The following is a 12,604-nucleotide window of genomic DNA, read 5'->3' on the forward strand; positions in this document are numbered from 1 at the left end:
CATTAATGCTGCATAAATTGAAACTGCGAGTCACAATACGATATGTGATCATACTGAAGTTTACAGATATGTTAGTATTTCATTTATTTGGTACTGTTATTCATCACTCAGTCTATTTGTTAGTCATCTGCTGGATATTAGTGTTTGAAATTCTGCTTTTGTTTTTTTTTACAAGTTAGCATGTCAGCCAAAATTTCAAAACTGTGAAAGGCTGGAAACATGCTAACTTTTTAGGAAAAAAGAAACAACAGAACTTATTGTAACTGCTTGAATTTATCTCTTGAATAACATTAACCTTTTTTCCAAAAAAAATATATCATCTCGCCATTTAGATGGGGTTGTGAGCACGAGAAGATAGCACTGGAGGCATACCTGAAGCAAGAGAGTCCACACCATGAGACCTTGAGGACGAGAGATTGTGGACTGCTGATAAGTTCAAAATATCCGTTTGTTGGAGCATCACCAGATGCACTCTTGGTGTGCAATTGCTGTGGCCAAAGAGCTCTAGAGATAAAATGTCCATACTGTGTGAGGGATGGTCTTCCTATTGCAGGAGAGATGGACAGAAGAGACTTTTGTATGACCCTTGACCCACCGTGTAGCTTAAAGAAGGACCATGCCTACTACTATCAAGTGCAAGCGCAGCTGAATGTAAGGGGACTGGAGGAAGGAGTTTTTGTACTGTGGACAAAGAAGGAGATAGTAACAGAACACATCCAGCGAGATTTTCTTTCGCATCCAGCGAGGTTTTCTTTCAAGAACAGCTTGACATGGTGCGGCACTTCTTCATAACAGGAGTTCTCTCAGAGTTGGTAGGGACCCCAATCTTGCCATGAGGTGATATATGGTTTGTGCAATATCGAATATTGAAAGCAACTCTAGTCACATGAATACTGAAAACATTGCATCCAGTAAACCCATCAAGGACAAGCCACCATATTGTTGATGTTTGAAGTGCTCGATACCATTTGAAAGGAGAGTCATAAATGTGTGCAATGCATAAGTGGGCAAAGATATACACACAAGTTAGCCCAATCTTGCCATGAGGTGTTATATGGTTTGTGCAATATCGAATATTGAAAGCAACTCTAGTCACATGAATACTGAAAACATTGCATCCAGTAAACCCATCAAGGACAAGCCACCATATTGTTGATGTTTGAAGTGCTCGATAGCATTTGAAAGGAGAGTCATAAATGTGTGCAATGCATAAGTGGGCAAAGATTTACACACAAGATAGCCCAATCTTGCCATTAGGGAATACATGTGGTTTGTGCATATCGAATATTGAAAGCAACTCTACTCACATGATCCTCAAATTGGCACAACATTAATAATGGATCTTTTTATATGATTGTCACTGTTTGCCACGAGTATGAATTCATTTGTACTTGGTATAAACCCTGTGGATGATGTAGTATGACTACCAATGTCTCTTGCCAAAATGTGGAACTTGTATTTTTTTTTCTGTCTGTTCATTCTTGTTATTGTCAACTTGAACTTTCCAGCGTTCATGCCTCCTGAAGTGTGCAGGATATTGAATAAAAATGTTTGTTCAACATGAAAAAAGTGGAATATTGATACTCCTACTGCATGTTCTGTCTCTGTCTATTCCAAAGTGGAAACAGGACTGAAAAAGATCCCGAAATAATTTACTCAACTTGGTAACTCTCTTGTCCTAATGCACCTTGCAGTATGTATATATACACGTATATATATAGGTTTTAATCTCATTTTAGGTTTTAATCTCATATATAAATACATTCTAGGTCCGAACATGTTGACAATTTACGTATTAGCTCCACCAAGAAATTAAAACAATTACAAGAATTTTAAAAAATAAAAAAACCGAAAGACATGCATTTACTGGTTTGTTTTTTATTTATATATATAACAGAGTGTGGTTGGAAATGACAAATTCAAGCATTGTCAAGTTTTCCCAAAATCCCCTTAAAAACCACACAAATCCTCCACATGGCTACAGGTTAGTCCAAGAGGTGAAAAGTGCTGAAATTACACAGCAAAATACGACAATCCCCATTCAAGAAAAGTGCTGAAATTACACAGTAAAACATGACAATCCCCTTGATTTTCCACAATTCTCAACAATCCACTTGCATCAACAGTTTTGCTGTAATTCCAGCAAAACTTGGTGAGTGCATCTAGGAGGGTACATCAGCAGAACAAGTTTTGCTGTAATTACAGCAAATCTCTTGGACCATTACAAATGCTCAGGAAACATGATGTATGTGCAGGTCTTTCCATGGAGACCAAATTTTGCTGTAATTTCAGCAAAATTATATAGGCCTTTGGACAGATGCTTGAGTGCATATTGTAGGACCTAATCATGTTTATGGTTTTTTTTTATTATGCATATGTCATGGTTTGTTGAAATTGACAATATTAGTATGTACATGTAAATCCTAGCCTTATTGTCAACTAAATGTGATGAATTTGTCTCATATGATGGATTTCAAACATGTTTAGGCTTTCACTCTCCATGATATAGCTGACAGAAGTAAGACAAGTCACTCATCAACTCAATTTTTTGTCTTTCATTCTATTTCCTCTTTACTCCATAAAACATATCTCAGTACATCTATCGACAGATACCAAATAATTATAAATGATATAGTAAGATTTGTGTTTAATGTTGAAATACATTTCTTTATTTCCATTTTTTTTTTTTTTTTTGGGGGGGGGGGGTGTTACAGTTTGGTACTTGATATGTGGCATTTGTAATACACATGGGAATTCATACAAGAAAAAGGAAAATGTTTTTATCAGAATACTGACAGTTGTTAAATCTAGGCAATACATGTACATTTACAGGCAGAACTCATCATTTCAAAAACACTACAATCATTATGGCATCTGGGATATGAATTGCTCAGATGATACAAACTTAGGATAAATAAAAGAAATACACAATTTCATTGAAAATAATTTTGTCATATTAACTTTTGAATAGCTTCAATGACTAACAGTAAGGCTTTATGAATAATAATTGTACAAATTTTATTTAACTGTTCTGCACTTCTACACACAGTAGTCGTCACATATGTGCCAAAATTCAAGTCAAGTACTCCAAAAACACAGGGAGTTAGGTCAATCCACTCTTCTTTTTTTTTTTTTTTGTATGATTGATGCAAAACTGCTGTTGCCATGGCAACATATCTGTTCACACATACATAAATGTCATCTTGCACAACTACACCTTACATTGATGGCATCTTATATCCCAAATTTCAACTGAATTGCTGTAAAACTGATAGAGTAGTTTGATCAACCACAATGTATAAGATTTTATCAAAATTTGCTGTTGCCATGGCAATGCATTATGCAACACTAACAAAAAGCATTTGCACATCTTCTTTTGAAAGTGGTCACACATGCCAAATTTGGGGTCAATTACTCAAAAAATGAAAGAGTAGCTCCATCCACAACATTCTGTATTTTTTTTTTCTTTAATTTGCTGTTGTCATGGCAATGCACTAGGCGATCTATAACAATGAAGAAAGTGTCTTGCACATCTTCTTTTGATGGGAGTTACACATGCTACATTTGGGGTTAGTTGCTCAAAAAATGAGAGTAATTCAATCAATAATTTTTTAATGAAAATTTGCCGTTGTCATGGCAACGCATTATGGATACTAACAAAAACGGTGTCTTGTACATCTACCTTTGATTCTCCATGGGTCAAAACAGTCTAGGACCCTGTTTAATCAAAAGATATTTTGATTTTAAATTGCTGCTACAGACTTATAATAAAAGTAAATTTTGTAATCAATTCTAACTCTTCATAAAACGAGACCAAGTACAGTTAGAATTTAGGGTATGGTGTTATAAATCACTGTTTCATGTTAACAAAAAGTTTTATGTCTGGTTTCGATGACACTTGTGCAGTCTGGTAATTTTCATCTTTATTTCCTTTTTTTGTTGAATTTCTATTTGCGCATCCCTGTGTCTTAACCATCATAGTTATATCACCTTTCTTTAATAAGAAGGGATAGCAAAAAGTAATTACCATCACATAGATGTACACATCTTCCAGAGAGAGTGACTGGTGATACAATGAGACATGAGTCCATTGTATTCCTATCTGCGCGGCAGACCCAGTTTGGCATATGCTTCAAATATTTTTGAGTGGCAGCATCGAACATCTGGCAAAGGATATAAGATGGTTGTGATCCATTCTTTCTAACCTCCTTGGATTTATAAATCACACTTTGTATCATTCTGTGATGAGGCAAATATTAAGGACAAGTCCACCTTCATGTACATAAGGATTGAGAGAATGCAGCAATATTAGTAGAACACAAAGTTTGAGGAAAATCAGACTATCCGTTTAAAAGTTATGAAATTTTCATCAAAGTATCTGCGCAGTCACTGCTGGATGTGAAGACTGCTACAGTGTATGATGTCACTTGCATACAACGATTGAAGGAAAATAAAAAAGAGAATTTCACAAAACTTGACTTTTTGAATAAAGTGCGCATTTCTTCGACCTGTTACTAAAGTATGTTAAGGGTGATATCATTCCCCCCTATCTTCTGAAAGAGAGAAGTTGAGTGTTCTTGTGTTATGCAAGAAAAATAGGAATATGTTGAATTTTCTTTATTCTTTCTTTTTATCGTTGTACACATGTGACATCACAAGCTATCGTTTTTTCATCCAGCTGTGGCTGAGCAGAAGCTTCAAAATTCATAACTTTTGAACGGATTGTGCGATTTTCCTCCAATTCTCACTGATATGTTCTACTTATTTCATTTTGCTGCATTCACTCAACCCACATGTCCATGAAGGTGAACTTGTCCTTTAAGCTACAGTTATAGATTTTTTAACTCTGATGTTATAATGATCTGTACTGCCCTAAATCATGTGGCACACTAGTATGCATTCTGTGATAACTGATGCATCTGTTAAACTACCAGATACTTGAAGGTGCGACCATTATGCCCCTGGATTTACATCAAACTTTGGACTGATGCTGCTTGTTGGTGATGTTGCGTGAAGCTGGAATCCATCAAGCCGATACCCTAGAAATGAAATGAACAAATGAGAAGATTTAGAATTTGTACGGAGGAGAGTTCTGCAAAGACTGCAGCATGTATTCTTTCACAAAGCAACAGTGTGCTGCTCTGTAAAGCTTCCAATAATGTACTGCAATATATTTTTACTTTAATTTTCATTTCCATTTCTTCCCTCAAAGCTTAACATTGCTCTGATGCCAGAGACTAAGTAAAGTTGTAAACAAACAAAATACAAAATGCTTGCTTCTTAGATTCCTAATTGTATGAGAATTTTCTACAAGTATCCTTAATTACAATATTATTTCTATTCAAATCTTTAAGTCCTACACAATAATGGTAAGTCTACCACATATCACATACACTGTATTGGTGCCTTGTTACACTGTTTTACAACATTTGCTATTAAGCAGGAATTCCATTCCAGGTTATCAGAGCTTATAAACCTAGCAAAGGATGTAGATGAAAAATTAGCAAAGTTTAACATTCACATTTTTAATAGTTTGCAAATGATTGCAAAACCTAAGCAGGGGATTGAAGGTGTTGTGAAATATTTTTGGGTGTCATTTTTAGTTTTTGATTTAAAATGAAACAACAAAAATGAGACAATTTCTTGTGCACTTGCACATTTGTTCGTGATCTACTCATAATTTGCTCTGAAAAAGGGTGTTAAAGCCTCGTCATATGTGTACATATGTGTACCTTCACAAGACGTGCATAATGCTCTGGAAATCTTTGTGAACTTCCATATGGAACTCCTCAGTTTGTAGAATATCTCGTGTATGTTAATAGCAAAATCTGTGAAGTTTTTTCTGATCAATTACAACATATCTGCAAATTATTTGCATACCTTTTGAGGCATTATTACCTCCGCTTAGGGAAGAGGTTATGATGTCATCACCATTGGTTTGTTTGTTACGTAGTTAGTTTGTCCATGCGCAAAATAACTCAAAAAGTAGTTAACGGATTGGGATTGGGATTAACTTGCAGGAAAGGTTGGGGACGACACAAGTAATAAACAATTAACTTTTTGTAGTGTTCCAAGAAATTTGGGGGAATTTGTAAAGGATTTTTGATATTTTGGCAGGAAGGGTCAATGAACTTGGGAGTTAGGGCTGCGCATATGTGTGAGGTTTGCATGCAGGCACTTAAGTGCGTGCTCTAATCTCTGCTAGGGCGAGGCGCGCCGTGCATCTGAGGGTTTAAGACGTTAATGCTTCTATATTGTGAAATTGGGCGATTTTTCAGTGGCTGGAAATCACTGATCTCTATGGAAGAGCAAGATCACGGTGGAAAGCAGCTGCTTGATGGAGGTCTGCGCTCTCAGAGTGCTTCTATTTACAAATGTTTAGCTGTGTGTTACTCATGACGAGAATTATTTTCAGCGCCATTGTCGCAACAAGTAAAAAAAGAAAGCGAAAATTCTATAATGTTGGACTTTGCCATTTTTTGCCATTTACATCCTTTGCAAATGATTCACACGCTCAGTAAAATCAGCCTGTATAGTATGATAAGAGTAAAAACTTGGGAGGACAACAGTGAAATTTTTTTATCACAATTGGATGAATAGTGAAATAGGGAAGTTATGAAATTGTGAAGTTTTGCTAATTTTTGCAGAACAGTTTTTATACATTTTCATACATGTATTTGACATGAATATGCAAATGAGTGAGCTGATGTTGTCATAACCTTACAATTCTCTATTGATCATGTCCAAAGAAATGATAAGATTCAATTTTCTATTATTGAAGTGATGTTATTCCTGGTTAAATAACTTCAATGATCAAGTCAATCTATCAGGATTTTAGACTGATGCATGTTTGCCTTTGAATGAATAACTGAAAATTCAAAGTTTGAATTATATGGCAAGTTGTGGGGGTATAGCAACATCACTTCATTGCTTGCATATTATTGACTGTTCAAGAACTTCAACCCTACACCCACCTGGTTTTTTAAGGAACTTAAAACCATCGGGGGGGGGGGGGGGGGGTGGAACTTTTTGGCCCCACTTCAGATCTCAGTTGTGGATCACGTGATCCTTGCGAAAATTTGCACTAAGGTAGAGGCCAATGTAATCTACAATACTGTATAGTTCGATTTTTCACATTTTGATTCATGTATTTTATATTAATAAATGCTAATTTATGCATTTTTTTTGCACATAATTAAAAAATTTTAGGTGAACATACTATTTTCAATATCCTTGACAATATTGAAGCAAAAATTTGGCTTGATAATTACTTCTTTTGAATTTTTTGTTTATTGAATGTCTAATGTATTTCTTTGTTGTTGTTTTTTGTCAAAATTTGTCGCAGAAACTTTTTAAAGCATTATCAGCCTAAAATAAATTTTTGTCAGCCATTGAAAGTAAAAATATTTATTTTTGTATGAATTAAATGCAAAAACACAATCTAAATTGGATTTGTACACAAAAACATGTTTTTGAGCAATTTTGGGGTCAACAAATATTTTTCAATGGGGCGTACAGGGTGGCTTCAAAACGGTATGTCCGAGAGTGACAAATTTGGTCTCAAAAGTTATGTGATACTTGAAAGTAAAAAGTTATAAAATGTCGCAGTGAGAGCATCATGCGTTGCGGAATGATCATGCAAAACGTCAAGGGGGGCCAAAATGCCTCCCCCCGGTGGGAATAGGATTAAAATGCCATTCATTCCATATTTTCATCTCATTTTGACAAAAAAAAAATCAATGTTATGCTAAATAAATTGTACTCTTTTTTTCAAACTACATTTCAACTGCATTTCTGTGTAATAGACTACAGTAGCACTCTTTATCAATGCACTGGAAATGCAGATATTCATCATTATCCATTCAATCCATTTCACTTCATCCCCCCCCCCCTCCCCCAAATACTTTTGACTGGAGAAAAACTGAGTCAAGGAGACAAATATAATCTAACTTCATTTAAGTGCTGAAAGTGATATGCTCCATCATTGAGGCTTGTGCACAAATTATTTCCAAATCATTCAAAAATTCATACAAGTTCATTACTCGACCTGGAGATTGAATGGATATGAACACATTACATTGCAATTCAATAACAAATTTAACTAGAGAAGCACTCTGAGAGTGCAGACCTCCACCAAGCATGCAGCTCTTTTCCATCACTGATCTTGTTCTTCCATAGAGATAACTGGGGCGTGTTGCATAAAAGTTACAATAATGGTAACTTTACCATACAATGGTAACTTCCATGGAATTCTTGATTGTGATTGGCTGTTGAGTATTGTTGCCATGGTGGTTACCATTGGATGGCAAAGTTGTCACCATTGTAACTTTTATGCAAAGGGCCCCTGATTTCCATCCATACGTACTCATAGCATGCTGATTAAGTGTTTATAGTATGCTAAAAGTCGCCTGATTTAACAGTAGGGAGCTTTAGATTTTAGACGCCCTGACGTTCAGAGGGGAAAAAACATGTTCTGAGCGTGCGCAGAAGCGCACGTCAAGTCGATCTATTTTTAGCTTGCGTCCCTGAGTTTTTCCCCACGCGTACTGATGGGCTATTTTTACGTCCGCACAGTTTGTAACGTAGAGAGCTACTTCATGCACTGATCATATGGGGGCGCGATTTTATTATTTTACTTTTCAGCATGACGCAGGGGAGAGGAGAACGTCCAGCGCAAGCGTCTTCTCAAATGTCCGCGCGTCAAAATTTAAAGCTCCCTAAACATAGAAGCTTTTGTAACGTCTTAAACCCTCAGATGCGCGGCACGCCTCGCCCTAGCAGAAACTAGAGCACGCGCTTTAGTGCACGCATGCAAACCTCAAATCCGCGCAGCCTGAACTCCCAAGTTCATTGTACCCTACCTGCCAAAATATCAAAATCCTTCATAAATTTCCCAAAATTCTCGGATCACTACCAAAAGTTAATCGTTTGTTACTCGTGTCATTCTCAACCTTTCCTGCAAGTTTCATCCAAATCAAAACTACTTTTTGAGATATTTTGCACACGGACAAACTAACGAACTAACTAACTAACTAACTAACTAACAAACAAACCAACAGTAACGAAAACATAACCTCCCCCTTGGTGGAGGTACATGTAACAAGGTACAATTTACAATGTGTGTGATTCTGCATGCAACAAAACTATAGTTCAAAGGGGTATGCAAAAAGTAAAATGTCAGCTAACAACATTAACATTCTTGCTTCATTCAGATAGAAATACTGTTGCCTGACGCTGATAAAAGCAACACATTTATCATTCACTATTACTGTGGTCTCACCTGATGGGCCTTTGCAGTTTGAGCAGACAGCAGCCAAATACCTCCCCACATAGCATGTTCAGTACTATGAAGCATTCCAGAAAGTTTGGTCTTGTTCCATGAGCTAATGAAAGAGAGCTGAATATACTCTGTACATCTATATGGAAGGAGACTGGTGTTTGCACAATCAGGGCTAAATCAAACTTCCCTCCTGCCTCAGCTATTGTCCTTGAAGTTGGCAAGTTTGTTTGATTTTGGCTTAAACTGCACAGAATGAACCTGACTGTACTTGCTAAGACTGATGTACAAAGAAAATGAAAACAGCATATTCATGGAGTAGCTATATTCACAACATGTAGCCATCATTTTTTTTTTTAAACTTCCCATGCAGTATTGTGCAACATAGGAATTTAAGAGCTCTTTGAGCGCAGTAGAATATATAGACATAGTTTCTGCGCTTAATAAATGATTTATTATTATCACTATTATTATTATCATCAAAAGTACCTGTAGGCATCTGGTATGATTGCTTCACAACCTGAAGGCAACAGTGCAAAATATAGCGTGCACACATTATGTCATTCATCTAGTCATCGTGGAATATTATTATTATCGCTGGAGATGATTGAAATCTTATGTAACAACTGAACTGCAGTCAAACCAATCAGAAAAGAATGTTTGTGATGTAGAAATAAAAGCCTGTAGATATTTGCTTTAAATGTAGTTTAGACTCATATTTCTCACAGTAAGTAAAGACTTTTCCCCGTGGAGTCTATAAAAAAATATGTGTTTATCTACCATGACATATACAAGAAAATGACCATAATTATGATATGGTTGGTGCTAAGGCAAGCTTTAATTAAGGAATATTATCCATGACCACACTAATAATGATCAAGCAATTTAAATTTCAAGCTATGTAAATCATCTTAAGTCATGTTTTCTCATTATATGTATACCTGTGTATGTACTCATGTCAGCACATTTTTACGTCTTGACAGCAGGCCTTAGTTGGGTATAGTTTGGGGGGATTTATACATAATCAACTAATTCTTTTGATAAAAGACAAGCTTATAGACATGTTATCTTGATATCTTATGAGCCAAATCTATGGGCACTTTCACAGTAAACACTAGTACTGCGGGGATGTCCCTTTATTTTCCACAATGCATTGCCCCAATATCATACAAACTTTTTTGTAGAACGCTTGAATGAGAGATAACTTTGTCCCAAAATTGCTTCAAAGAAGCAATGGAGTAAAATTTTTGCCAATAAAATAAAAAATTTTGGCGTAACACATGCAGATACATATGAAGGTCAAATAATGAATGCTCATTGAAACTTTGCTGTTGCAGAGCTACCAAGTCTCACGCATTGTGAGTGAGACTCAAGCATTTCGGGTCTGTCTCACAATATCTCACGCATGACACCCATTTTTCTCACGCATTGGAAGCATACCTTAAAGGATTAAAGTGAGAGCTGCTATTGAAGGCATATCTACCTTTTGTATTTCAAAATAAGTAAAAAACAGCTACTTAAGTATGGACCAGCTAAAAATTGAAAAAGCTCCACACTGTGGGAGGGCGGACACTCCCCTTCAACACCCTCCCCTTGCTCAGTCGCTTCGCTCCCCCACTCAAGCACATGCGCGCTCCCCGAGATGCCGAGTCATAAAAATCTCACTCATAATCTTTTTTTTTAACTTGGCATCTATGCTGTTGTTCAACTGAATAGCCTATCATTGGTTAGAAAAGATAGCAGCCCTACTTTTCTATTGAAAGTTGCATTTTGCAGCTGAAGTTTTCACAGTATAGTGTACAGTGTATGCAACATCGACCAACAAAAATGCTATGAAAAATAGTTTTGTGTGTCCAAGGTAATTTTGTTAAACTTAGTTTAGAAATGCTATAAAACACAATTTTCAACATATTTTTGGAGCTGTTTAAAAATGTTCTATTCTATATTACATCATTTACTTGGACAGCAACAAAGTTTCAAGGAGCACTTATTATTCTTTTGTATATTTTTCATATATTATCTAAGTAACACTTTAGTTGGAAACTAGAATGTCCTCTTGCACAAGGCAGGTGAGACACATGCCTCACCTCCCTGCTCTTTATAAAACACACACAACACAGAATGCAAAAGAGTACCCTTCACTGTAACAACACTTTCCGCACATGTACACTTTTAATACATGTAGGCCTATCCAACATATTAAGAAGTAATGTTGATTGTTTGGATTAGCTGAGGCCAGGCCTTGCATTTTAGGTGTAGTTGCTTCAACAGGAAAATGTTTGCATCCTTATAGGGATTGTTTGTGGAGGAGCTAATCCCTGTGTAACAACACAGTAGGCCTTTCTACTTGAACTTGGATGAAGACTGTGCAAGTTGAACTTGGTAGTCAAATGCATAGCAGCCAAACTGGGCAGACTATACACTTTGAAGTACAGTGTACAATCGTGTTCCCACATAGCTATTGGTTATGTGGAGTTGTGACTTTGAAGACAAATTTACTGGAGAAAATACCACATTCTGGCCTGCCAAAATTGACAGTGAAGTACTGGTTGACTAATAATGTGGCAGTACCTCATGCATGCATTAGAAGATACGTGGATGGGAATCTGTATACTTCGTTTTCTTTGAAATGTATGCCACTCAACAAGACGTATTGCTACTCATCAATTAACCAGTATACTATGGCAATATTGTATTGCTGACGAAGAAGATATTATGGTGACATGGAAGCCGTCAGTTGTACAGTTCATCTCATTCACACAGAATGAGCATGAACAGTTTGTACAATGGTGTCAAGAGCAGGATGGGACTTTAGAGGAACCATGGCTAATGGTGTTTCACTGGATGATACCATGGACCTTGCTAGGTCCATGATGATACAGAATGATACTTTCATCAGACTGGCAGTAAAAAATTGTGAAGAATTTCCAAATGCAAAGGTGTGAAATTTCTGTTGGATTCTGGAATTGAGTGTCAGAATCCAAAAAGGTGCTGGTTATATGACCTGGCGACATGACTGCTGGCAGATCTGATATGGAATTAAAGAAGCGGTCCCATAACATCTAGTGGACACACTATCTTGCTGATCATGTGCATTGTGATCATCTGGAATATAAATATTGTGACCTATAGACCTTTGAGAACATGAACAAGTGTAGGCAGAACTGAAATTTAAAATAGCTCTTCCAGGAACACATGTATTTCAACTTCTTGAAATGAGTGTCCAATATCCTCTAATGATTTGATGTAATTGTGATTGCAAACTTTTCTGTTTCTTGCATTCTTTTGTTATGCAGTTAAGTCAGACAATTAAGCTTAAAGGACACC

At 36.4% G+C, this 12,604-nt stretch overlaps 1 protein-coding gene across 3 annotated transcripts in view; it reads left to right on the plus strand.

Annotated features, from left to right (window-relative positions):
- Window positions 1-12,604, plus strand: part of LOC140240473 (estradiol 17-beta-dehydrogenase 8-like) — a 42,160-nt gene that overhangs the window by 7,274 nt on the left and 22,282 nt on the right. For 2 of the 3 annotated variants that reach the window (XM_072320245.1, XM_072320244.1), the window contains exon 6: window positions 333-1,805. The exons of the other annotated variant lie outside the window; for it this stretch is intronic. In XM_072320245.1, the coding sequence (XP_072176346.1) occupies window positions 333-792 (460 nt within the window). In that variant the 3' untranslated portion in view covers window positions 793-1,805. Of the gene's footprint in view, window positions 1-332; window positions 1,806-12,604 lie in introns of those variants that run through there. 3 annotated transcript variants of the gene reach the window in all.

The sequence above is a fragment of the Diadema setosum genome, chromosome 17 (assembly GCF_964275005.1).
Source record: "Diadema setosum chromosome 17, eeDiaSeto1, whole genome shotgun sequence".
Lineage (NCBI taxonomy): Eukaryota > Metazoa > Echinodermata > Echinoidea > Diadematoida > Diadematidae > Diadema > Diadema setosum.